Source organism: Convolutriloba macropyga, chromosome 2, assembly GCF_964194025.1.
Source record: "Convolutriloba macropyga chromosome 2, txConMacr16.3, whole genome shotgun sequence".
Lineage (NCBI taxonomy): Eukaryota > Metazoa > Xenacoelomorpha > Acoela > Convolutidae > Convolutriloba > Convolutriloba macropyga.
Genome location: NC_134469.1, coordinates 48,158,247 through 48,185,683, shown reverse-complemented (window position 1 = coordinate 48,185,683; position 27,437 = coordinate 48,158,247). Strand labels below are relative to the sequence as shown.

At 35.1% G+C, this 27,437-nt stretch overlaps 3 protein-coding genes across 3 annotated transcripts in view; all 3 read left to right on the top strand.

Moving 5' to 3' along the window:
• The window catches only part of LOC142358715 (uncharacterized), a 405,321-nt gene that overhangs the window by 82,301 nt on the left and 295,583 nt on the right, over positions 1 to 27,437 (top strand). The gene's annotated exons all lie outside the window — the stretch shown is intronic.
• The window catches only part of LOC142358716 (uncharacterized), a 163,235-nt gene that overhangs the window by 82,295 nt on the left and 53,503 nt on the right, over positions 1 to 27,437 (top strand). The window lies entirely within an intron of this gene.
• The window catches only part of LOC142358714 (ATP-binding cassette sub-family D member 3-like), a 128,657-nt gene that overhangs the window by 82,862 nt on the left and 18,358 nt on the right, over positions 1 to 27,437 (top strand). The window contains exons 12-13 of the mRNA XM_075410247.1: positions 25,292 to 25,499; positions 25,640 to 25,753. Coding sequence (XP_075266362.1) covers positions 25,292 to 25,499; positions 25,640 to 25,753 — 322 coding nt within the window. The remainder of the gene's footprint in view (positions 1 to 25,291; positions 25,500 to 25,639; positions 25,754 to 27,437) is intronic.

Genomic DNA, 27,437 nt, shown 5'->3' with positions numbered 1-27,437 from the left:
TAATAATCAATTTTGGTCTTTTTAAGAAGCTTTGGTCGCATAACAGTCCCTCCACTTAAAGAACTACTATCTCCATCCTTACCCCCTTCACCTACATACCTATCCCAACATAACTCTCTCGGCTACCTAACCCCGACTTAACTAACATCCCCACCCTTCTTCACCTACCCGGCAACCGAATTCTATCCCCTTGCTCTTCCTCCGACGTACAACGCACCCCTGTTCCCACCTCCAGCGCACCAACCGTCCCCTCACACAACACACCAGAACCTGCTATACACTGATTACCGCCACCTCCCACATTAAAAACCTTCTGTTTGCTTTTTAAAAACAATCGTTTCCTTATTCAATGAAATATTGGTTTTTAAATCTATATCCCTTCTCTATGTAATTTCAACGTCGACAGATAGCCACTGACAACCATGTTTATGCGCCTATCTCTGCATGTTTCAACGGCCCCTAAACTTAGTTTTTTGAGAAAAGGACTGACAACAGTCGGATTTGAACCTGGGTCTGGGGATTAAGAAGCGGAAGCACAATGAGTTGAACTAATGAGCAGGCGAGGCGTGTAGTTTTTTGGCAATTTTGTCCACTAACTTTGCACCCGTGTCTCCTTTCTCCAATTCTCTCCCTCTTTATCGTGATCCATGTTTTCCTCCCTCTCTATCTATCTATATCTATCGATGTCTATTTATTAAACTTAACGTGAATACCAATTCCACCTTGTTTAAGCTCCTAATCTTAACATGTTTTTGGAGCCTCTTAAACATAGTGTTTTGTATGTATTTTGGAAAAGGTCAGTGACCGAAAACATGCCATTGCCAAAATATCCACTGACCGAAACGCTCCGTTGACAAAGAGTCACTGACCGAAATGCTGCCTATGCCATAAAGGTCAATGACTGAAAAGCCGCGGATGCAAAATTAGGTTATTGACCAAAAAGCTGCCGATGACCGAAAAGCTGCCTGTGCCTAAAGGGTCAACGACCGAAAAAATGCGGATGCACAAATGGGGGAAAAGGCTGAAAACCAGATGATAATAAATGAGTCGATCAGCGAAAGATTAATTAAACGAAAGTTGTCCTTGAATGGCATCACGGATTTTTGACAAAATGAGCATCTCGAAAAAGGTCAATTACCGAAATAAAAGCGAATAGGAAAAATTATCCTCATAAAATGATGTAAATTAATAGATACTAATGAGGCAGAGCCAAGCTTTAGTGTAACATTCTTTAATTCATTTCATTAATTCTTTAATTTCATTAATTCTTTCTCTTCATTCCTCTTCCGTTTCTCATTCTGTTCATTTTTGCTTTCTATTCTTTCCATTTTCCTTTTCTATTTAGTTGCCTTTCTTTCTCTCTGTGTTTTGAATTGCTCTCAAACGAAGTTTGTCGCAATTATTTTAGTTCTGTCGGTCTTTTTTATGCAATTTTTCGCTTGACTGATTTTTCGTCTGACGCTTTTGACTTTTCGTCCTCAAAAACGGGATAAACAGGTAGCGCCCAGCGGGCATTATTTGGTGTGAAGAGCGGTTCTTAGAAGTTGAAGACCCCCCCAACTGTTGGCCCCCCTCACTATTGCCCCCAACCCCCCCCCACCGCGCTGTTGCCCCCCACCCGACTGTTTCAACCCCCATCAGCATTCCCCCATGGCTAGTTACTGACGAACAACCGCTCGCTAAAAACACGCAAATTTATACAAATTTTCACATTTTTTTCAAGCTTTTTGAAAATTTTTGTCATTTTTGTAAGTTTTGTCAAATTTTTGAGTTTTATCAACCCTAGATGTCAAGGAACCCATTCTATGGTTTGATAATAGGTTACTGCACAGTTTCTAGTTGTAATAGAATGGTTTCAACATTTCAACTTCGCGAATTTTTGATATTTTTGAAAAAAAATGCAAATTTTTTCAAGGTTTTCGAAAATTTTAGTCGGTTTTCAGGTTTATCCAGCCTCAAGAGCCAAGGATCCTCCACTAGGGTTTGATGATAGGTTAATGTATAGTTTTTAGACGTACTGGTTTATTTTCAAGAATTAAGCATCACGAATTTTAGCATTTTTTTGAAAAAATAGATTTTCTTAAATGTTTTAGCATTTATTGTCATTATTCTCTCTCTCTCTCTCTCTCTCTCTCTCTCTCTCTCTCTCTCTCTCTCTCTCTCTCTCTCTCTCTCTCTCTCTCTCTCTCTCTCTCTCTCTCTCTCTCTCTCTCTCTCTCTCTTTCTCTCTCTCTCTCTCTCTCTCTCTGTTTCTCTCTTTCTCTCTTTTCTTTTTTGCTTTCTTTTTTTCGCTCTTTTTTTGCTTTCTTTTGTTTTCTTTTCCCGATAGCTTTTTGTTCTCTTTCATGTATTCTTCGTCTTTTCTCTTTTGTTTCTCGATCTTTTGTTTCTCCTGTCTTTTTTACTGTGCTTTTCCTCTCTTTTTCTCCTTGCTTTTCTCTCTTTTCTGTTCTTTTTTTTCACGCTTTTTTCTTTCGGTTCATTTCTTTCGTTTCTGTCTTTTTCTCTTGCCATTAACTCTTTCGTTTCTCTCTCTTTCTTCTTTTTTCATTTTTGCTTTTATCTTTTTCTTTTCTTTCTTTTTTGCTGTTTTCTCTGTTTTTTCCCGGTATCTTTTTTCACTTTCATGTCTTTTTGTGTTTTCTCTTTTTCGTTTTTCGGTCTTTTCTCTTCTTCTATCTCTCTTTCTCTTTCTTCTCTGTTTTTTACTGTCTTTTTTCTCTCCTTTTCGCCATGATTTTCTCTTTCTTTTTGCTTCTTTTTTCCTTTTTTCTCATTCTTTTCTCTTTCGTTTCTCTTTCCTTTCTTTAATTTTACCTTCTTTTGTCTTGATTTTCTCTTTGGCTCTTGTTTTTCCTTTTTTCGTTTCCGTCTTTCTATTCGCTTTCTTTTCTCTAAAAAATTTGTTGTCACTCCTCAGCTCCTTCTTTCTTCTCCTTTGTTTCTTTCTTTTCTGTCTTTTTCTCTGCTTCTTTCATCTCTTGTTTTCCTTGTTTCTCTTCGAGGTTTCTCCTTCTCCCCTTCTTTCTTTTCTTTCCTTTCGCTTCATTTTTGTTTCTTTTTTTCTTTCTCTCTTTTTCTCTCTTCTGTTTTTTCTGACTTTCTTTTTTCTCTTGCCTTTCTCTTCCATTTCCTTCGTTTCTTTTGTCTGCTGCTGTTTTCTTTTTTTCGCTCTTGCTTTTCTCTTTCTTGTCTTCCGTTTCTGTCTTTCTTTTCTCTAGAAAATTTCTCGTCCCTCTTTCTTCTGCTCTTTTTCTTCCTTTCCTCTTTTGTTTCTTTCTTTTCTCGAAAAAGTTTCTTCTTCCTCTTTCTGCTCTTTTCTTCCTTTCTTTTCTCTTTTTTGTTTCCTCTCTTTTTTCCCCGGTCTTTTTTCATCTGATTCTTTCATCTCTTGTTTCGTCTCTTCTATATTTCTTTGCTTTCTCTCTCCCCTTCTTTTCTCTCTTTTTTTCCCGTGTCTTTCTGTTCTGTTTTCTGCCTTTTTTTCCTCTTTTGTTTCTATCTCTTGTTTTTCACTGCTTCTTCCATCTCTTGTTTTTCTATAAGTCTCCTCTATGTTTCTTTTCTCGCTTTCTTTTCTCTTTCTTTTCTTTTTTCTGCCTTTTTTTCTCTTTTTTTCCTGTTTTTCTGCCTTCTTTTCTCTTTTGTCTCTTTCCTCTTTCTTTTCTCTCTCTCTCTTTCCTTTTCTCTTTTCTTTCGTTTCTATTTGTTCTCTGTTTCATATCTCTTCTTTTTCCGTTTTTTCTCCTTTCTTGCTGTTCTCTCCTACTTCTCTACTGTTTTCTCTTTTTTTTCAGATTTCTCTCCTTGTCCTTTTTTCTGTCATTACTTTCTCGCGGTTCTTTTCTCGTTCGCTATTCTTTTTTTCGTTTTTTTTTTCCTTTTTTGTGTTTTGTCTTTTCTCCTTTTGTTTCTGACTGTTCTCTACAGGTTTTTTTCTCTCTGTTTTTCTCCCTCGTATCTGTCTTCTTTTTGTCTTTTTTTGCTTTTTCATTTCTTCCGTTATTTTCTCGTTCCGTTTTGTATTTGCTCAACTCTTGATTTTTTCTTTTTTTCTGTTCTTTCTTTCTTTCCTTCCTTTTTCTCTTTTTCGTTTTTTCTCCTTTTCTCTCACTTTTCTCTCTTCCTTCTGCCTTTTTATCTTTACTTTTCTCCTTTATCTCTTGTTTTCTGTCTTCGGTGTCTCAAGTTTTTCTCTTTCACTACTCTGTCTATCTTTTTTTTCTTCCCTTCCTTTTTCTCTTTTTCTTTTTTTCTCCTTTTCTCTCGCTTTTCTCTCTTCCTTCTGCCTTGTTATCTTTACTTTTCTCCTTTATCTCTTGTTTTCTGTCTTCGGTGTCTCAAATTTTTCTCTTGACCTACTCTTTTATCTTTTTTCTTTCTCTTTTCGCTTTTTTCCATTTTTTTTCTCTTTTGTCTTTTCTCTCATTTGTTTCTATGTCTTTTCTCTCGATTCTGTCTTTTTTTCTCTTTTTTTTGCTTTCCTTTATTTCCTTGCTCTTTCTTTGCTTTTTTCTCTCTTTTCTGTTCTTTTATTCTGCCGTTCTTTTCTCTTTGTTTCTGTATTTCTCTTCTCTTTCGTTCCTTTTTTCATTCTTTTCTGTCTTTCATCTCTTCCTCTTCTCTTTCGTGTCTTTCTTTTCCTTCCGTTTTTCCTTTTTTTTCTTTTCTCTCCTTTCATATCTTTCATATGTTTCTTTTACATGCCTCTTGTTTTTTCTACGTTTCTTTTCTCTCTATTTTCTGCCTTTAGCCGCTCTCTTCTTTGTCTTCTTTTCTTCCCTCGTTTCTTTCTACTTTGGCTTGTTTAAATTCATCTTCGCTTGTTTTAACGCCCCTTAAATATGCTGCCGAACGCGGTAAATGCGTTAAGATAGGGCACCATGTATCTGTTCGTTATCTGTGCAAGTCTTGTCTCTCCTTAAATATGCAATATAGCAAAGCCGAAAATTTTTAATTAACAATTGCTGAATTTGGGTTAATACTCAAATCAAACACATCGGTACCTATGGCTGTTGAACGAGGGGCATGGGTTTGAGAACAGATGGTACCAAACAATCTGAGTTTTCGCATACTTCTATTCTTATAAATTATTTTCTTTTATAAGCGCCTATCTTAAAATGTTTTAAGGGCCCTTAAACATGGTTTTTTTAAGAAAACCACTGAAACGGTCGGCTTTGAGCCTGGGTCGAGGGGTTGAGAAGCGGAGGCACAATGAGTTGAGCTAAGGTGAGACGCGTTGTTTATCGGGATTTTTGTCCAACGTCGCACCCGTCTTCTTTCTCCAATTATTTTCTTTTTTCACTCTTTATCATGCTCCATGTGTCTCTCCTGTAACTATCTGTCTTCTATCTGTATATCTATATCTATCTATCTTCAATCTATCTATATATTAAACGTAACCCCAATACCTATGCCAACATCTTCAAGGTCTTACTCTTTCACATGTTTTAAGGCCCTTTAAACATGCACCATATCGTTTTGAATGCCGTTTGAAAGAAGTCAATGACCGAAAACTTAAAACTTGGCATTGGCCAAATAGTCACTGCCCGAAAAGCTACCTTTGCCATAAAGTTCAATGACTGATTAGCCGTAGATGCAAAAATAGGGACAGAATAAAGATTCTCTAAGTAAACGTTAATAACCGAAATTAAATCGAAGACGGGAATTTCTCCATTTAAAACGATAGGAAAATGGAAAGAAATTTAAATTACCCAGATGAAGATGCAAGCACCGTGTCAAGCTTAGCTGCGATTTCTTTTCTTTCTTTTGGCTTTTCTGTATTTCTTTTCTGTTTTTCGTGTTCCTTCTGTGTTTCCTCTTTTTTTCTACTCTTTTTATCTGTCTTTCTTCTCATTCTTTTTTCTATTATGTGTCTCTTTAGTGTCTTGTAACTTTCTCATTCCTTTCTGTTTTTTCTCTTGCTTTTCTCACTTTCTTTTCTGTTTTTCGTTTTTGTCTTTCTTTTCTCCCTTCTGTTTCTTTCTTTTCTCTTTCTTTTTTTTTCTGTTCTGTCTTTTTTCTCTTTTGCTTCTCTTGCTTTTCTCTCTTGCTTTTTTATTTTTCCATTCTGTCTTGCTTTTTTCTTTTTTCGGTTCCTTTTGTGCCTTCTCTTTTTATTTCTTTTCTCTGTTTCGTTTCTCTTGTTTCTCTTTCTTTTCTCTTTCTTTTGTATCTTTCTTTTCTCTCTTGCTTTTCTCTTTCGTTTCTCTTGCTTTTCCCTCTTTCCTCACTTTCGTTTCTGTCTTTCTTTTCTCTTTCGTTTCCCTCTTTCTTTTTTTCTTTTTCTTTTCTTTTTTCTGTTCTTTTGCTGCCTTTGTTTTATCTTCCGTTTCTTTGTTTTTTCAATTTCTATTGTTTTTCTTTTCTGTTCGTTTTTGCCTTTCATTTTAATTATTCTCTTTTGTTTCTCTCTTTCGCTTTTTCTTCAGTTTTCCGTCCGTTGCGGTTTCCTTTCCGTTTTTTCTGTTTTTTTTTCTTTTTGGCCTTCTCCCTTTTCTTTCTTCTTTCTTTTCTCATTTTTCTTTCTCTATGTTTAGTTTCTTTCTCTTTTCTCTGTACGTTTCTTTTTCTTTTTTTTGTGTCATTTTTATCTTTTCTCTCTTGCTTTTCTTTCTTCTTTCTCTTTTCTCTTCTCTTCTGGTTTGCTTTTCTCGCTGTCTTTTCTCTCTTTATCTTCTTTGTAATTTCCGTCGTTTCTGTCTTTTCTCCCTTTTTGTCTTCTCTCTTTCTTTTTTCTCGTTCCTTTTGTCTTTCTTTTCTGTCTTCTCTCTGTTTTCTTTTCTCTTTCCTTCTTGTCCATCTTTTTATCTCTTTCTTTTCTGTCTTTCTTTGTTCTCTTGCTTTTCTTTTTCTTTTCTCTCTTGCTTTCCTTTTTCTTTTCTCTCTTGCTTTTCTCTTTTCTGTGTTTTTCTATTTTTCTGTGCTTTTTCTGTTTAATTTCCCCTGTTTATTTTTTGTTCTTTTTTCTGCCTTCCTTCTTTTTCTTTTCTCCTTTTTCACTTTCTATGCTCCTTTTTTCTGTTAATTGTTTACCTTTCTTTCCCATTCTCCTCTATCGTTCCTCTCTTTCGTTTTTTTTTAGTTTTTTGTTCTTTCCGCTTTCGTTTCTGTTTTTCCTTTATCTTGCTTTTTTCTTTTCTGCCGTTCTCTTTCTTTTCTCCCTTCTACTCTTCTTTTCTGTCCTGCTTTTCTCTTACTTTTCTGTCTGTCGTTGCCGTCGTCTTTTTCTCTTTTTCTTTTATGCCTTTCTATTTTCGTTTCTCAATTTTTCTCTGTTTTGTTTCTTTTTTTATCTCTCTATTTTGTCTCTTTCTTTTCGGTCGTTTTTTCCCTTTTTTCACTCCTTTTTTGTGCTGTCCTCTTTCTTTTGTGTCTTTCGTTTCGCTGTCTTTTCTCTTCTTTCTGTTTGTCTTTATCTCTTCCTTGTCTCCCTCTTTTTTCTTGCTTTTCTGTTTGTTGTCTTTCGTTTCTTTCTTTGTATTCTTTTTCATTGCTCTCTTTCTTTCTCCCTCTTTCTTTTGTGTTCTTTTCTCTTCCTTTCTTTTCTCTTTAGTTTCTTTTCTATTTTTGCTTTTCTCTGATTTGTTTCTTTGTTCTTTTTTTCTACATTCTATTCTTCTTCATGTTCTTTTTTTGCCTCTTTTTAATTACCCTCTTTCTTTTCGCTCTTTCGTAGTTTTCGTTCTTTTCGCTTTCCTTTCTGTTTTTCCTTTCTCTCTTGCTTTTCGGTTTCTTTTCTGCAGTCTCCCTTTTCTCTTTTCTTTCTCTCTTCTCCTTTTCTTTTCTATCTTGCTTTTCTCTCCTTATTTTCTTTCTGTCGTTTCCGTCTTTCTTTTCTTCTCTTTTTTTGTTGTTCTTGCTTTCTCTTTTGTTTTTTTTCTTTGATCCTCTTTTCCCTCTGCCTTTCGTTAATTCTTTGTTTTTTCTTTATCTTTGGTTTCTTTCTCTTTTCTCTATCATTTTTTTTGTGTTTCTTTTCTGTTTTTTCTCTTTTTTTCTCTTGCTTTTTTCTTTCTTTCCTACTTTAACTTTTTCGTGTTTTCTCTTTCCTTTATCTGCCTTTTCTCTATTTTCTGTCTTTTTTTCTCCTTTTCTCTCGCTCTCTTTTCTTTCTGTCGTTCTTTTTTGTCTCCTTCATTTGTCTCTTTTTTGCCGCTTCCTTTTTCTTTTCTGTCCTTCATTTCTCTTGTTTCCTCTTTCTTTTCTTTCGCGTTTCTGTTTTTTTTCTGTTTTTTCTCGTTTCTTTCTTTTCTCCATTTTTTCACTTTCTATTTTTTCTGTTCTTTTTTGCCTTTCTTTCTTCGTTCCTCTTTCGTTTTTTATTTAGTTTTTCGTTCTTTTCTCTCTTTTCTGTTTTTCCTTTCTCTTTCCTTTCTCTTTTTCTTTTCTGCCTTTCTTCTCTAATCTCTCCCTTTTGTTTCGGTCTTGCTTATATCTTTATTTTCCCTTTTTTTCTCATTCTTCCTTTCCGCCTTTAAATTTTGTTTCTTTTCTCTTTCTTTTTTCCACCTTTTCTCTTTTTTTCTTTGCCATTCTGTTCTTTCTTCGTTCTTTTCTCGATTCTTTCTCTATCTTTCGTTTCCTTCTCTTTTCTGTATCATTTTTTTTCTCCGGTTTTTCCCTTTTTCTTGATTTTCTCTTTGTCCTCTCCTTTTTCTTCCTTTCTGATTTGGTTTTATCTTTTTTTTCTATTTTCTCTTCCGTTTCTCTGCCTTTTCGCTCTTTTCTCTCTTGCGTCGCTCTTTTTCTTTCTTGCTTTTTTCCTTCCCTTCTCTATTTTTCTATTTTTTCCTCTTTCACTTCTGTTTCTTGCTTTATTTTTTTTCTCTTCTGTCTATCTGTGTATCTCTTGCTTTTCGCTTTCTTTTCTGTCTCTTTGCTTTCTTGCTTTTTCTCTGGCTTTTTCCTTTTTGTTTTTCGCTTTCCTCTCTTTTCTGTATTTTGTTTCTGTCTTTCTTTTCCTTTCTTTTTTGGTTTTTTCTTTTTTCTGTTTTTTTTCTGCCTTTTTCTCTTTTGTTTCTTTTTCTCTTTTTTCACTCTCTATTCTCTTTTTCTTTTCTGTTCTTTTCTTTTCTGTTCTTTTTTTCTCTTTGGTTCTTTTCTCTCTTTTCTTTCATTTTTTTCTGCCTTTCTCTTTGTTTCTTTCTTTTCTCATTTTTTTCTTCTGTTCCTTTTTGCTTTTCTTTCGCATTCTTCTCTCTTTCCTTCCTCTTTCGTTTTTATTTAGTTTTTTGTTCTTTTCTGTCTTTTCTGTTTTTCCTTTCTCTTCCTTTTCTTTTTCTTTTCTGACTTTCTTCTCTAATCTCTCCCTTTTGTTTCTGTCTTGCTTATATCTTTATTTTCTCTTTTTTTCTCATTCTTCCTTTCCGCCTTTAATTTTTGTTTCTTTTCTTTCTTTTTTCCACCTTTTCTCTATTTTTCTTTGCCATTCTGTTCTTTCTTCGTTCTTTTCTCGATTCTTTCTTTATCTTTCGTTTCCTTCTCTTTTCTGTATCATTTTTTTCTCCGGTTTTTCCCTTTTTCTTGATTTTCTCTTTGTCCTCTCCTTTTTCTTCTTTTCTGATTTGGTTTCATCTTTTTTTTCTATTTTCTCTTCCGTTTCTCTGCCTTTTCGCTCTTTTCTCTCTTGCGTCTCTCTTTTTCTTTCTTGCTTTTTTCCTTCCCTTCTCTATTTTTCTATCTTTTTCCTCTTTCACTTGTTTCTTGCTTTATTTTTTTTCTCCTCTGTCTATCTGTGTATCTCTTGCTTTTCGCTTTCTTTTCTGTCTCTTTGCTTTCTTGCTGTTTCTCTGGCTTTTTCCTTTTTGTTTTTCGCTTTTCTCTGCTTTCTGTATTTTGTTTCTGTCTTTCTTTTCCTTTCTTTTTTGGTTCTTTCTTTCTGTTTTTTTCTCTGGCTTTTTCTCTTTTGTTTCTTTTTCTCTTTTTTCACTTCCTATTCTCTTTTTCTTTGCTGTTCTTTTCTTTTCTGTTCTTTTTTTCTCTTTGGTTCTTTTCTCTCTTTTCTTTCATTTTTTTTCTGCCTTTCTCTTTGTTTCTTTCTTTTCTCCTTTTTTTCTGTTCCTTTTTTGGTTTCTTTCGCATTCTTCCCTCTTTCCTTCCTCTTTCGTTTTTATTTAGTTTTTTGTTCTTTTCTGTCTTTTCTGTTTTTCCTTTCTCTTCCTTTTCTTTTTCTTTTCTGACTTTCCGTCTTTCGTTTCTCACCTTCTTTTTTATCTTGCTTTTCTGTCTGTCGTTTCCGTCTTTCTTTTCTCTCCTTCGCTTGTTTCTCTTTTTTTTTCATTTCCTCTTTTCTGCCCTTGTTTGTCTTTTCCTTTTTCTCTTTCTTTTCTTATTCTTCAGCTTTTCTTTTTTCTTTCTTTCTTCTCTTTTCTCTTTTGCTTTTCTCTTTTTTTTTGCATTTTCTCTCTTTTCTCTTTCTTCTTTTTCCTATCTTGCCTTTCTTTCTTTATGTTCTCTTGATGTTTTGTGTTTGTTTCTCTGTTCCCTCTTTCATTTATGTTTTTTGTCGTTTGTTTCTTTCTCTTTTCTGTTCGGTTTTTTTTCTATTCTCTCCTTTTCGCTCTTTCTTATCTGTCCCTCATTTCTCATTCTTTTTTCTCTTTTCTCTTTGCTGTTTTTTTTGCCTTTCTTTTCTCTCTTTTTCTCCCTCTCTCCTCTCTCTTCTCTCTTTCTTGCTCTTTTCTCGTTTCTCTCATGTTTCGCGTTCTTTTCTTCTTTCTTCTGTCTTCCTTTCATCGCTTGCTTTTTTCTTTCGTGTCTGGCTTTCTTTTCTCTTTTTTTTTCTGTCTGTTTTTTCTTTCATAATTTGTTTTTCTTTTTTTCGTCTATATTTCTTTTCTCCCTTTTTTTTCTCTTTTTCTCGCCTAATTTTTCTTTTTTAGCTTTTCTGTCCTCTTTTTCCTCTGTCTTTTGTCTCTTGCTTTTCTTTCTTTTCTTTGTTTTTCGTGTACTTATTCTGTATGATCGCATGTTTTATCGCTCCTTAAACATACAGCCTAACGTAGAACATGCGTTTTGCTATGCCACACGCTATGCCACCTTGTAGAATCTCGTTATCCGTAAAAATTTGTGAACAAAGGGGTATAGGTTCCAGCCCGAGGAGGTAGAAAAAATGTGATTTTTAGATCTTCTTATCTTTTAAATGATTTTTTGTGATGCTTTTGCGGGCCTGCTAGTCATTCATCATATTTTCGTTGATTTATCGAGTAGTTAGCTTTTAGTTTATTTTAAAAAGCTCTTTTGGTTGTTTCCAATTTTCTACCGGCTATGTTTAATTGAAGCAATTTTGTTTATAACTTAAATATCGCCTATTGTTTTCGACATTCGTTTTTGGTTCAGAAAGTTTACTTCTGTTTAATGCTCTAAACGAAGTTTGTCATGTGGCATTTTTTATGCAAATTTTTTACCGATTTTTCGTCTGACCCATTTGATTTTTCGTCCGCAAAAACGAGATAACACATAGCGCTCGGAGGGCATTAAGTTCTCTGAGAGCCCTTAGCTTTACTATACTTTAGAATGCGATTCGCCAAATTATTCTGAGGAGACAATTTCATTGTGTGAAGGGTGGTTCTTATTCCTAAAAGTTTAATTCCCTCAGTAAAAACCCCCTACCGCCATCAGCCCTCCTCTCAGCACGTTCATTGTCCAAACTCCTCAACCTATCAATTTGAACCTCCTCTCATCTGGACTTATCCAACCCCCATCGCCTGAACCCCGCCCCCGACGCTACCCCCCCCCCGCGCACGCACACCCTGGTTATGTTTTAGCCGCCGTCAGATTGTAAACCGAGGCGCTCTTTAATTCGCTTTACTTTTTGATCACGTTTTGTTTTACGTAAGTCACGATTTTCACGTTTGACCTCTGACTTACCTCACTCACTGTTTCAACCGGATTGATTTTATATTCTTTCGCGTATTGAATTACGCAATGTTGTGAATACGGTCTCAGTCAGAAGAGCAAAATCAAAAGATCAAAAGAAACAGGATAAGCATACAAGGCCTGGTCATTAAATCATGGTGCATTAGGTTATCAAAGTTCATTAAAGCGATTGCTAGCTGGCATTAGTATTATGCTTAATAGCGTTCAGTTTAGAAGATAAGATAAATGTAATTCTAACCGAATATGCAGGGTGTGCGCACCAAATAAAAATTTTGTCACTCAAAATATTGTCAATTTCTATAATCTATTTTTCTTTTTTTTTTGTTTCAATCCCAAAATGCGTCGAGTGGGTCAATGGTGGCTATTTTCTGACGATTTGCCGGCTTTGTTTGAATACTGTACTTTAGCAGTAACTTAATTAGTAATTTGGGAACTGCTAGTTATGGTTAGGGATCAAATGTTCTGCTTTTTGAAAATTTTTCTCCGAACTGTCCCTATCCAAATTAAACACCCCAATTTCCAACACACCCCTTACCTGCCCCACACAAATCCCCATCCCTTTACCTACCCGCACCTACGTACCTCCCTTCAAATTGCCACCAATATAATTCCTCACCCCAATCTACCCTGTACCAACGACCTACCTACCCCCCACCACCTACTACGCCCAAACCTGAACATTTTTTCTACTGTTCAAAAACAAATTCTCTAGTTTCCATATTTTATGAGGTGTTGGTTTTTTAATCTATCTTTTCGTCGATTTTTGGAGCTAGTTGTATTTAGTTGAGAGTTTGTGTTAAATGGCTGTTCGAGTTGTTTCCGGTTTTCTATCGGCTATGTTTTTTTCTTAGCTGAAGCATTTTTGTTCATGACTGGTTTTCAGTTAAATTTAGCTTAGAGTTTATATTGCACAACTCTTTCAGTTGTTTCCGCTATGGCACTGGTTATCGTTTTTCTTAGTTGAAACAAATTTCTTCTATTCTTGTGATTTTTGTTTTGGAAAACCTACATCCCCCCACGCCAATCTACCCATAGCAACTTCGCTACCACCTGCATGTCCCCCCCGCTGCAGCCATCTACCTACACCACTAGATTTGAACCCCAGACATATCCCCGCCTACCTACAACCGGCCTCCCATCCACAGGTACACAACCGCACACCCCCACCAACCAACACACACACACAAAGAAGCCTTACGCGCGCACACAAAATGCCTAAATTTAAATTTATGCGTAGAGATTAGACCTTATTTTGCGCGACTTTTTGAGTCGTTTCCAGCACCACTCATTTCCTGTAAATCACCCTTGGACCTTTTAGCCAGAGCACTTTTAAACATTTCGTCTTCAAAAACGGTATAAATTGTTTAATCCGTATGGCATAAGTCTCGGAGCAGCTCTGTGAGCTTTGAGTAAGCTAAGTTAACGGTGGAGTGAAGCTGTTGAACGCTTGAGGAGGCAGATTTTCATGATTTAAAGGAGAATCTGCGACCGACCTTCTTTACCCTTATTTTCACCCCCTCTCCTCCCGCAACATCTTTTTTCGTCCCCGCCCTCTAAGGCTAGCCTCCATTGGGTTCAGCTAGCTAAAGCCAAAGCCTCACCTGTCGTTCGGGAGCAGATCGTCCGACAGTAGTCGGCTATCCCTCAAAAACAATCTTACTAAAATCCATGAACACAGTGCTTTCCATCATAATAGGCCCAATAATAGTTTAAAGTTTGTATCTAAATTGATCAAGATAATTTTCGATTTAAGATGCTTGGTCATTTTTCCGGATTTGTACTGTTTCTCCGATAGAAAATAGTAATACCATTTTGATGTAGAAAAAAACTTTGGTTTAGGTTTGCTTAGATACTGCCGTTTCTTTTCTTCCAATTTTGTAATTAGTTAGCCATGTTATGCAATCTGCCGACTGTTATAAACGGTCACTGATTTTTTTTTAGCTGCGAAGCTGTAAGCTGAGCGAAGGTATATTGCGGTGCTATTGGTTTTCCTACAATTCAAAGAATTTGAATTGTATTGGGGCGCTGTCTTTTTACGACTCGAAGAGGAGTATTGGTTTTTACGACTCGAAGAGTATTGGTTTTCTTAAGGTTTTTTTTTTTACCGGAAGTACTATTCGTTCAGACGCTGTTTTGATCTAAAAGCGAAAGTGAGAAAAATTGCCGTGTGAACAATTTTTTTCTGAGCGAGAGAAGTTTTTTGATCATGCGCTGCGTTTAGTGATTGACATTTTGACTTTGAAAAGTAGTTTTTGACTGAATGGCACATAGATAACCGTTTTTAGCCGTTTTTTCGTCTAAGTGGCCCATTTTTTTACGACTCGAAGAGGAGTATTGGTTTTCTTAAGGTTTTTTTTTACCGGAAGTACTATTCGTTCAGACGCTGTTTTGGCCTAAAAGCGAAAGTGAGAAAAATTGCCGTGTGAACTAATTTTTTCTGAGCGAGAGAAGTTTTTTGATCATGCGCTGCGTTTAGTGATTGACATTTTGACTTTGAAAAGTAGTTTTTGACTGAATGGCACATAGATAACCGTTTTTAGCCGTTTTTTCGTCTAAGTGGCCCATTTTTTTACGACTCGAAGAGGAGTATTGGTTTTCTTAAGGTTTTTTTTTTTACCGGAAGTACTATTCGTTCAGACGCTGTTTTGACCTAAAAGCGAAAGTGAGAAAAATTGCCGTGTGAACTAATTTTTTCTGAGCGAGAGAAGTTTTTTGATCATGCGCTGCGTTTAGTGATTGACATTTTGACTTTGAAAAGTAGTTTTTGACTGAATGGCACATAGATAACCGTTTTTAGCCGTTTTTTCGTCTAAGTGGCCCATTTTTTTGCTTGTAATTTGTTTTTTTTGTAGAAATGATTTTTATTCGATGCTATATTGAAAGGTAAACCTTGGAAATTAATAGCACAGTGTTTTGCAGAGCCTGAAAACGCGTTTCAAGTTCAAAATTGGCATAAATTTCTTGATTTTTTAATTAATTTTTGGCTTTTTTCCTATTATTTTATTCATTTTTGGATCTTTTAGCCGTCTTTTTGTCAAAAATCAGTCAATATGAGTACTTCCCGTTGACAATTCATATACTCGATGCCTCTTTTTTACCTCGATGTAATTTTGTTTTATAAAATTGTACATATGCTAATCCGATTTTGGTAGTTTTTAGCCTATTTTTCTGTTTTTTCTCTGTATTTTGGTTTTAATTACTAGAAATATTCTTTTTGTGCAACATGAGGGGCTTTAATTTCGTTTCGATAAAAACGTCAATAATTTTTTAGCGTTAAGTTTTTGAAAAACAGTTAAATTTTTTTTATAAATGCAGTCCTAAAAATTTTTTGACCTTTTTTGCAAAATGTTTCAATGTTTCGTATGTTTGATTTCTGCTTTTTCTTTTTTTTGATCTGTTCAGGAGAATAGATTTTTGTCTTGGATGTATCGTTGTATTTTCTAGGTCTCGAATGCTGAAAAATGAAATGGTGTTAGTTTTTCTTGTTTTTTTAAATTTGATTTTTAAACTTTCAAAACTTTTAAACTTTGATTTGAACTTTCAAAAATCAAGAATTAGTCTTTGTTACGGTGTTCCTTACATTGTGTCCATATTGTTCACACTCTAGCTTGTATCGTTCTAGCTCTGTCCTGTCACCTACATTTATACTGGTTTTATTGATTTTTTCAGTTATTAACAAATTGAATGATTTCGGCTTTTTCTTAGATTTTCGTCATTTCTTTGGGTTGCAATTGATTTCATTCAACATAAGGCAGTACTAAGAGTTTACTAGAAAGCCTTTTCCGGAATTGCTACTTATTACTTTTTATTGTATTTTTGTCCGACCGTGGTATTGTTCTTAAACATTTTTTGCCTTTAAATATTACTCGGTTGCTTTTCTATGATTATTTTAATTTTTCAATTAGTTTGAAATCATGTTGTCTAGCATATATACAAGAAGAAAAAAGTATATGTTGTTTTTGTCTTAATTGCACTGATGAGAAATCTAACTGTAGTAGTTTTCTGATTCTTAACTTTGAGCATTATTTTTTGAAAAATTTAATTTAGTTTAATTTATTATCTGCCGTTTGCTTTAGCGATCTTTTTAAGATTAGCATTATGATTTATTTGAGGGCAGTTGATAGCCCTGTCAGCTGTTTGAGACTATCAGTGTTTTGACTATCCTAATTATTTGGCACTTATCCTTACCAAACGTTTTTAATAATAAATATTTTGCGGCATTTTGTTTCTCTTGGTGACAGTGGTTTAAATTTCACCAATTTTTAGATCAGACCGGGGGGGGGGGGGGGGGGTATGATTTTATGATTTATTAAAAAAGGTAATGGTTTCAGCTGCAATTAGGGTTTTTGTCACGTTTTTACGCTTCGAGTCGCTTCCGGAATTCTTCCGGCTATGTTCTTAAGGTTTTTTTTACCGGAAGTACTATTCGTTCAGACGATGTTTTGACCTAAAAGCGAAAGTGAGTGAAATTGCCGTGTGAACTAATTTTTTCTGAGCGAGAGAATTTTTTGATCATGCGCTGCGTTTAGTGAATGACTTTTTTACTTTGAAAAGTAGTTTTTGACTGAATGGCACATATACATAACCGTTTTTAGCGGTTTTTTTTTGTCTAAGCGGCCCATTTTTTTGCTGGTAATTTATTTTTTGTAGAAATGACTTTTATTTGACGCTATAGTGAAATGTAAAGCTGGGAAATTGATTTTGCAGAGCCTGAAAATGCGGTTCAAGTTCAAAATTGACTCATATTTTTTTGATTTTTTAAGTTATTTTTTGGCTTTTTTCTATTTCTGCATTTTTGGTTCTTGCAGCCGTCTTTTTTGTCAAAAATCAGTTAATATGGCAACTTCCCTTTGACAATTAGTATACTCAACGCCTCTTTCTACCTCGATTTAGTTGTGTTTTTTAAAATTGTGCATATGCTAATCCGATTTTGGTAGTTTTTCCAGTTTTCCTGTTTTTCTTTGTCTGTATATTGGTTTTAATTACTAGAAATAGTCTTTTTGTGCAACATGAGGGACTTTAATTTTGCTTAAATGAAAATTCAATTATTTGTTAGCGTTATGTTTTTGAAAAACAGTTAAAATTTTTTTCATATATGCAGTCTTAAACATTTTTTGACCATTTTTTTTTTACAAATTGTTTCAATGTTTTGCATGTTTGACTTCTGATTTTCTTTTTTGTTCTGTTTAGGAGGTTGGATCTTTGTCTCGGTTGACTCGTTGTCTTTTCTATGTCTCTAGCGCTGAACAATGAAATAAATGCATTCGTTTTTTTGACTTTCAATTTGGATTTTAACTTTCAAAAATCAAGAATTAGTCTTCGTTACGGCGTTCCTTGCGTTGTGTCCTTATTCTTCACTTTCTAATTTACATCATTCTAGATTTGTCCTGACACCTACTTTTATATATATATATATTGGTTATATATATATAATGGTTATATTGATTTTTTTCAGTTAATAAAAAGTTGACTGATTTCAGCTTTTTCTTAGATTTTCGTCACTTCTTTGGTTTGCAATTCATTTCATAAATTATTCCTGAGACTTTGCTAGAAAACCGACTCCAAAATTTCTACTTGTCACTAAATATTGAAATTTTCTTCAGGCTTTGGTGTTGTTTTTAAGCAATTGTTTGCCTGATTATTATTCTGTTGCTTGTCTTTTCTATGGTTAATTTAATTTTTGAATTAGTATGAAATCATGTTGTCTTGGAATATATACGTCGAGGAAAAAGAATTTGCTGTTTTTGTCTTTTTTGCAGTTATTAGAAATCTAAGTGTGAGTAATTTACCGATTCTTCAATTTGAGCATGCTTTTTTGAAAAATTTAACTTAGTTTCTAAGATTATTATCTGCCGTTTGCTTTCGTGACCTTTGAGATTAGAATCCTGAATTCTTTGAGGGCAATTGATAGCCCGGTCAATTTTTCCAGCCTATCAGGATTGTGGTCATCCTAATTATTTTGGAGCTTTTTTAACGTTGCCAAACGTCTTCAATAATATAAAATTTTGCGGCATTTTGTTTCTCTTGGTGATAGTGGTTTAATTTTCACCAATTTTTAGATCATACCTGGGGAGGTAATGAGTTAATGGTTTAATACAAAAGGTAATGGCTTCAGTTGCAATAGCGGTTTTTCGTGAAGTTTTGATGCTTCGAGTCGCTTCCGGAATTCTTCCGGCTATGTTTTTTTTAAGATCTGTTCACACATTTTCATGATTTTTAAAGTCAAAATGAAGTAGTGATTTTGGTCACGTCGAAACAGGAAGTGGAGCGTAAATTGATTTTATATTCTTTCGCGTATTGAATTACGCAATGTTGTGAATACGGTCTCAGTCAGAAGAGCAAAATCAAAAGATCAAAAGAAACAGGATAAGCATACAAGGCCTGGTCATTAAATCATGGTGCATTAGGTTATCAAAGTTCATTAAAGCGATTGCTAGCTGGCATTAGTATTATGCTTAATAGCGTTCAGTTTAGAAGATAAGATAAATGTAATTCTAACCGAATATGCAGGGTGTGCGCACCAAATAAAAATTTTGTCACTCAAAATATTGTCAATTTCTATAATCTATTTTTCTTTTTTTTTGTTTCAATCCCAAAATGCGTCGAGTGGGTCAATGGTGGCTATTTTCTGACGATTTGCCGGCTTTGTTTGAATACTGTACTTTAGCAGTAGCCTAATTAGTAATTTGGGAACTGCTAGTTATGGTTAGGGATCAAATGTTCTGCTTTTTGAAAATTTTTCTCCGAACTGTCCCTATCCAAATTAAACACCCCAATTTCCAACACACCCCTTACCTGCCCCACACAAATCCCCATCCCTTTACCTACCCGCACCTACGTACCTCCCTTCAAATTGCCACCAATATAATTCCTCACCCCAATCTACCCTGTACCAACGACCTACCTACCCCCCACCACCTACTACGCCCAAACCTGAACATTTTTTCTACTGTTCAAAAACAAATTCTCTAGTTTCCATATTTTATGAGGTGTTGGTTTTTTAATCTATCTTTTCGTCGATTTTTGGAGCTAGTTGTATTTAGTTGAGAGTTTGTGTTAAATGGCTGTTCGAGTTGTTTCCGGTTTTCTATCGGCTATGTTTTTTTCTTAGCTGAAGCATTTTTGTTCATGACTGGTTTTCAGTTAAATTTAGCTTAGAGTTTATATTGCACAACTCTTTCAGTTGTTTCCGCTATGGCACTGGTTATCGTTTTTCTTAGTTGAAACAAATTTCTTCTATTCTTGTGATTTTTGTTTTGGAAAACCTACATCCCCCCACGCCAATCTACCCATAGCAACTTCGCTACCACCTGCATGTCCCCCCCGCTGCAGCCATCTACCTACACCACTAGATTTGAACCCCAGACATATCCCCGCCTACCTACAACCGGCCTCCCATCCACAGGTACACAACCGCACACCCCCACCAACCAACACACACACACAAAGAAGCCTTACGCGCGCACACAAAATGCCTAAATTTAAATTTATGCGTAGAGATTAGACCTTATTTTGCGCGACTTTTTGAGTCGTTTCCAGCACCACTCATTTCCTGTAAATCACCCTTGGACCTTTTAGCCAGAGCACTTTTAAACATTTCGTCTTCAAAAACGGTATAAATTGTTTAATCCGTATGGCATAAGTCTCGGAGCAGCTCTGTGAGCTTTGAGTAAGCTAAGTTAACGGTGGAGTGAAGCTGTTGAACGCTTGAGGAGGCAGATTTTCATGATTTAAAGGAGAATCTGCGACCGACCTTCTTTACCCTTATTTTCACCCCCTCTCCTCCCGCAACATCTTTTTTCGTCCCCGCCCTCTAAGGCTAGCCTCCATTGGGTTCAGCTAGCTAAAGCCAAAGCCTCACCTGTCGTTCGGGAGCAGATCGTCCGACAGTAGTCGGCTATCCCTCAAGAACAATCTTACTAAAATCCATGAACACAGTGCTTTCCATCATAATAGGCCCAATAATAGTTTAAAGTTTGTATCTAAATTGATCAAGATAATTTTCGATTTAAGATGCTTGGTCATTTTTCCGGATTTGTACTGTTTCTCCGATAGAAAATAGTAATACCATTTTGATGTAGAAAAAAACTTTGGTTTAGGTTTGCTTAGATACTGCCGTTTCTTTTCTTCCAATTTTGTAATTAGTTAGCCATGTTATGCAATCTGCCGACTGTTATAAACGGTCACTGATTTTTTTTATAGCTGCGAAGCTGTAAGCTGAGCGAAGGTATATTGCGGTGCTATTGGTTTTTCTACAATTCAAAGAATTTGAATTGTATTGGGGCGCTGTCTTTTTACGACTCGAAGAGGAGTATTGGTTTTTACGACTCTAAGAGGAGTATTGGTTTTCTTAAGGTTTTTTTTTACCGGAAGTACTATTCGTTCAGACGCTGTTTTGACCTAAAAGCGAAAGTGAGAAAAATTGCCGTGTGAACTAATTTTTTCTGAGCGAGAGAAGTTTTTTGATCATGCGCTGCGTTTAGTGATTGACATTTTGACTTTGAAAAGTAGTTTTTGACTGAATGGCACATAGATAACCGTTTTTAGCCGTTTTTTCGTCTAAGTGGACCATTTTTTTACGACTCGAAGAGGAGTATTGGTTTTCTTAAGGTTTTTTTTTTTACCGGAAGTACTATTCGTTCAGACGCTGTTTTGACCTAAAAGCGAAAGTGAGAAAAATTGCCGTGTGAACTAATTTTTTCTGAGCGAGAGAAGTTTTTTGATCATGCGCTGCGTTTAGTGATTGACATTTTGACTTTGAAAAGTAGTTTTTGACTGAATGGCACATAGATAACCGTTTTTAGCCGTTTTTTCGTCTAAGTGGCCCATTTTTTTACGACTCGAAGAGGAGTATTGGTTTTCTTAAGGTTTTTTTTTTACCGGAAGTACTATTCGTTCAGACGCTGTTTTGACCTAAAAGCGAAAGTGAGAAAAATTGCCGTGTGAACTAATTTTTTCTGAGCGAGAGAAGTTTTTTGATCATGCGCTGCGTTTAGTGATTGACATTTTGACTTTGAAAAGTAGTTTTTGACTGAATGGCACATAGATAACCGTTTTTAGCCGTTTTTTCGTCTAAGTGGCCCATTTTTTTGCTTGTAATTTGTTTTTTTTTGTAGAAATGATTTTTATTCGATGCTATATTGAAAGGTAAACCTTGGAAATTAGTAGCACAGTGTTTTGCAGAGCCTGAAAACGCGTTTCAAGTTCAAAATTGGCATAAATTTCTTGATTTTTTAATTAATTTTTGGCTCTTTTCCTATTATTTTCTTCATTTTTGGATCTTTTAGCCGTCTTTTTGTCAAAAATCAGTCAATATGAGTACTTCCCGTTGACAATTCATATACTCGATGCCTCTTTTTTACCTCGATGTAATTTTGTTTTATAAAATTTTACATATGCTAATCCGATTTTGGTAGTTTTTAGCCTATTTTTCTGTTTTTTCACTGTATTTTGGTTTTAATTACTAGAAATATTCTTTTTGTGCAACATGAGGGGCTTTAATTTCGTTTTGATAAAAACGTCAATAATTTTTTAGCGTTAAGTTTTTGAAAAACAGTTAAATTTTTTTTATAAATGCAGTCCTAAAAATTTTTTGACCTTTTTTGCAAAATGTTTCAATGTTTCGTATGTTTGATTTCTGCTTTTTCTTTTTTTTGATCTGTTCAGGAGAATAGATTTTTGTCTTGGATGTATCGTTGTATTTTCTAGGTCTCGAATGCTGAAAAATGAAATGGTGTTAGTTTTTCTTGTTTTTTAAATTTGATTTTTAAACTTTCAAAACTTTTAAACTTTGATTTGAACTTTCAAAAATCAAGAATTAGTCTTTGTTACGGTGTTCCTTACATTGTGTCCATATTGTTCACACTCTAGCTTGTATCATTCTAGCTCTGTCCTGTCACCTACATTTATACTGGTTTGATTGATTTTTTCAGTTATTAACAAATTGAATGATTTCGGCTTTTTCTTAGATTTTCGTCATTTCTTTGGGTTGCAATTGATTTCATTCAACATAAGGCAGTACTAAGAGTTTACTAGAAAGCCTTTTCCAGAATTGCTACTTATTACTTTTTATTGTATTTTTTTCCGACCGTGGTATTGTTCTTAAACATTTTTTGCCTTTAAATATTACTCGGTTGCTTTTCTATGATTATTTTAATTTTTCAATTAGTTTGAAATCATGTTGTCTAGCATATATACAAGAAGAAAAAAGTATATGTTGTTTTTGTCTTAATTGCACTGATGAGAAATCTAACTGTAGTAGTTTTCTGATTCTTAACTTTGAGCATTATTTTTTGAAAAATTTAATTTAGTTTAATTTATTATTATCTGCCGTTTGCTTTAGCGATCTTTTTAAGATTAGCATTATGATTTATTTGAGGGCAGTTGATAGCCCTGTCAGCTGTTTGAGACTATCAGTGTTTTGACTATCCTAATTATTTGGCACTTATCCTTACCAAACGTTTTTAATAATAAATATTTTGCGGCATTTTGTTTCTCTTGGTGACAGTGGTTTAAATTTCACCAATTTTTAGATCAGACCGGGGGGGGGGGGGGTTATGATTTTATGATTTATTAAAAAAGGTAATGGTTTCAGCTGCAATTAGGGTTTTTGTCACGTTTTTACGCTTCGAGTCGCTTCCGGAATTCTTCCGGCTATGTTCTTAAGGTTTTTTTTTACCGGAAGTACTATTCGTTCAGACGATGTTTTGACCTAAAAGCGAAAGTGAGTGAAATTGCCGTGTGAACTAATTTTTTCTGAGCGAGAGAATTTTTTTGATCATGCGCTGCGTTTAGTGAATGACTTTTTTACTTTGAAAAGTAGTTTTTGACTGAATGGCACATATACATAACCGTTTTTAGCGGTTTTTTTTTGTCTAAGCGGCCCATTTTTTTGCTGGTAATTTATTTTTTGTAGAAATGACTTTTATTTGACGCTATAGTGAAATGTAAAGCTGGGAAATTGATTTTGCAGAGCCTGAAAATGCGGTTCAAGTTCAAAATTGACTCATATTTTTTTGATTTTTTAAGTTATTTTTTGGCTTTTTTCTATTTCTGCATTTTTGGTTCTTGCAGCCGTCTTTTTTGTCAAAAATCAGTTAATATGGCAACTTCCCTTTGACAATTAGTATACTCAACGCCTCTTTCTACCTCGATGTAGTTGTGTTTTTTAAAATTGTGCATATGCTAATCCGATTTTGGTAGTTTTTCCAGTTTTCCTGTTTTTCTTTGTCTGTATATTGGTTTTAATTACTAGAAATAGTCTTTTTGTGCAACATGAGGGACTTTAATTTTGCTTAAATGAAAATTCAGTTATTTGTTAGCGTTATGTTTTTGAAAAACAGTTAAAATTTTTTTCATATATGCAGTCTTAAACATTTTTTGACCATTTTTTTTTTACAAATTGTTTCAATGTTTTGCATGTTTGACTTCTGATTTTCTTTTTTGTTCTGTTTAGGAGGTTGGATCTTTGTCTCGGTTGACTCGTTGTCTTTTCTATGTCTCTAGCGCTGAACAATGAAATAAATGCATTCGTTTTTTTGACTTTCAATTTGGATTTTAACTTTCAAAAATCAAGAATTAGTCTTCGTTACGGCGTTCCTTGCGTTGTGTCCTTATTCTTCACTTTCTAATTTACATCATTCTAGATTTGTCCTGACACCTACTTTTATATATATTGGTTATATATATATAATGGTTATATTGATTTTTTTCAGTTAATAAAAAGTTGACTGATTTCAGCTTTTTCTTAGATTTTCGTCACTTCTTTGGTTTGCAATTCATTTCATAAATTATTCCTGAGACTTTGCTAGAAAACCTATTCCAAAATTTCTACTTGTCACTAAATATTGAAATTTTCTTCAGGCTTTGGTGTTGTTTTTAAGCAATTGTTTGCCTGATTATTATTCTGTTGCTTGTCTTTTCTATGGTTAATTTAATTTTTGAATTAGTATGAAATCATGTTGTCTTGGAATATATACGTCGAGGAAAAAGAATTTGCTGTTTTTGTCTTTTTTGCAGTTATTAGAAATCTAGGTGTGAGTAATTTACCGATTCTTCAATTTGAGCATGCTTTTTTGAAAAATTTAACTTAGTTTCTAAGATTATTATCTGCCGTTTGCTTTCGTGACCTTTGAGATTAGAATCCTGAATTCTTTGAGGGCAATTGATAGCCCGGTCAATTTTTCCAGCCTATCAGGATTGTGGTCATCCTAATTATTTTGGAGCTTTTTTAACGTTGCCAAACGTCTTCAATAATATAAAATTTTGCGGCATTTTGTTTCTCTTGGTGATAGTGGTTTAATTTTCACCAATTTTTAGATCATACCTGGGGAGGTAATGAGTTAATGGTTTAATACAAAAGGTAATGGCTTCAGTTGCAATAGCGGTTTTTCGTGAAGTTTTGATGCTTCGAGTCGCTTCCGGAATTCTTCCGGCTATGTTTTTTTTTAAGATCTGTTCACACATTTTCATGATTTTTAAAGTCAAAATGAAGTAGTGATTTTGGTCACGTCGAAACAGGAAGTGGAGCGAAAAAGCGAGTGGTTTTGTGGCGTAAAATTTTTTCGTTCTAAATTTAAAGTGGAGTGAGAAAACGGTGTTTGAACAAAAATTCTATTTCTCGCTAGTGGTTTTTTTTTCACATGCGGCAATTTCACTCTGATTTTTACTGTTTTTTTCGATTTTGGATCGGATTTTTTTTGTAAATGGTTTTTTCAATCCATTCCTAGTCCGTTATAGGTCTAGATTTCTGTATAGTCAATGCAAATTCTTTGAATTGTACGTCAGGAGTTGTCCTACTTTTTTTTGTTTCGTCGTCTGACGCTCTTTTTTCGTTTTACATTTGTCCACAGAGCAAAGCTGAAGAAGTCAAATTTTCTGAATGACTTCTTCCTGTCACTAACGGCTTTTGCGCGCGTGACGTCATTTCTCACTCGCTTTAGCAGGGGTTTTTAGGTTATTTGCGTGATTAGATTTTGATCATACGTGATTTACCTCACTCACTTACCTCACTCATGACTTTTGCGCTCTAAAACTAATTTTAGTTTGAATTTGTTTCAGGTCAAAGGAACTCATTTGTGCAGTAAAGGTCCCTTATAAGAGGCTTCTGTGGAATGAATTTTAACAAGCTTTATTAATTTATCTCTGAATGTTTTTTACCTAGTTTTTTGAGCGGCGTCGATATTTTTTTCAATTTAGATCTGTATCTATTTCTATCTCAATTATATGACACGCAGGTCTATTCTTTCGCAGCTATTCCGGCAATCTGCCGGCTATGTTCATCTCTTTTTGATTGGTTTTTGTGCAAATATTTCGGTTGTCCCACAACATTGTCGCTGATTGAGCTCCAGAAAAAAAATTATAATGTTAGTAGTGAAGACAGAGATGTACTGCCATACGGTCGATGATTTAGGTTTGACAGCGTGCCGCTAATAGCCCCAAATGGCAGCGTTCTGATTGAATCCTTGGACTTTGAGATAGCACACGGACAGAATGTATTGGTGCGTGGCTCCAACGGCTGTGGTAAAAGCAGTCTTTTTCGAGTCTTGGGTGGCCTATGGCCAGTGTTTGCGGGAACAGTTATGAAGCCAGCTAGAAAAAATCTCTTCTACATTCCTCAGGTTTGCATGCCATGTCGCGGCAAAGCTTTGATATTTTTAATTTATATTCGGGAATATGTTTATTGGTCACTCCCTACTCGAGTTTTAATTTTAAAAAGCACGGAATTTTGTTTATCAATGTAAAAAATTGTTCATTTTAGAAGCCCTATATGACTCTGGGTACATTCCGTGATCAACTAATTTACCCAGACACTACAGAGGACATGAGGAGGAAGAAAATTAGGGATGCGGACTTGGAAACCATAATCGAACAAGTAAGAAGAGTTGAACTCTTACTCGGTAGCGAATATTGCTGGTGATTGTTGTCAATTAGGCTAGTTATGCTGGTTGCTTGACCACTCGAAAGGTCTTGACTGCTCTAGCAAGATAAATGTAATGAAGGCCAGCAATTTATATAGCGAGCCGAAATGTTCCTAAGTTTCTTAAGATGAAAAAGCAATTCGAGTTTGAGAAGATAATCTTCAGAAGATAATCTTAATTTTTTCCCACTTTTGTGGTGAGTTTGACATCTGAAGGTGTAATTGAAATTTATCAACAAATGTAGTGATTTGCCAATTGCGAGCCTAAGTGGGCTCTAAGTATACGGTTCACAGAAACAGCTGTCGAGTTTGAGAGCAGTTCGTCCGATGTAATCGGTTTTACTAGTTTTGAACTAGATGTTACTACTTTTATACGGTATTTTTAATTGCTATCAAAGTTTATAGCAATTATATTAGTCCTGTGGTCTTTTTATGCGGTTTTTCGCTTGACCAATTTTCCGTTTGACCTTTTTAACTTTTCATCTTCAGAAACGGGATAAACAGTTAAAGACCAGGTGTCATAAAGTGATTGAGCCGCTGCTTAGAGCGTTATTAGTCTCTAAGTATGCGATTCACCAAAACTGTTTTTGAGGGGACAATTTCATGGTGTGAAGGTCACCCCCTCTCACTCACCTCCTCCAAAAATCTCCACCAGCACCTCGCCCGTCCACGCTCCTCCACCTGGTGATTTGAAGCCCTCTTCTCATCTAGCCCTCCCTACCGCAGCCAAACGCTTTCCGGTCGTTTGAGAGCAATTCGCCCGACGTTAGTAGGTTGTTTGAAAGTATTGAGATTTAAAATAACGAATTTAAGCTGTTCAAATTCAACAACTGTGGAAACGATTTGCTAGTTGCTTTCAGAATTGTTAATTGCTCTGACGAAATTTAGCGATAATGTTAGTCGCATGCGATTTTTCACTTCACGATTTTGTGTCAGGCGATTTTGAGACTTTTGTGCTAAAGAGGTAAAGTTCTGAGGCTGTTAAGTCAATAGATCCTCTCCTCTAGGGATAATTTTGTTAGTTGGTTACGTTATTTGTTATAGCTGCGAAGCTGTAAGCTGAGCGTAGCTATATTGCGGTGCTCTTGGTTTTTTTTGTTTCGTCGTCTGACGCTTTATTTTCGTTTTACATTTGTTCTAGAACATTCTGTCTCGTCACTGCTTAAATGGCTTTTTCGCCCTTGATTTCACGCTTTCTGCGTGACCTAAATTGCGGTTATTCAGAAACAGAATCTGTTCCTAAAACAAAGTTGATTGTAAGAAAACAGATTGTATGGTCCGACAGCCGAGTGGTTAAGGCGACTGGCTGTTAATCCGGAGATCGCGGGTTCGAGACGCGACAGGGAAACTTTTTTTGCACCCAAAAACAACCTCCTTTGAAATAAACTTGTAAGTTTTATAGGCGGCGGCGATAACTATTATCAACTCACTTCTGTATCTTTTTCCATCTGTATTTTACGGCACGCAAGTCTATTTCGCAGCTATTCCGGCAATCTGCCGGCTATGTTTTTTAATTGCTCTCAAACGAAGTTTGTAGCAATTATATTAGTCCTGTCGGTCTTTTTTATGCGATTTTTCGCTTGACCGATTTTTCGTCTGACGCTTTTGACTTTTCGACCTCAAAAACGGGATAAACAGA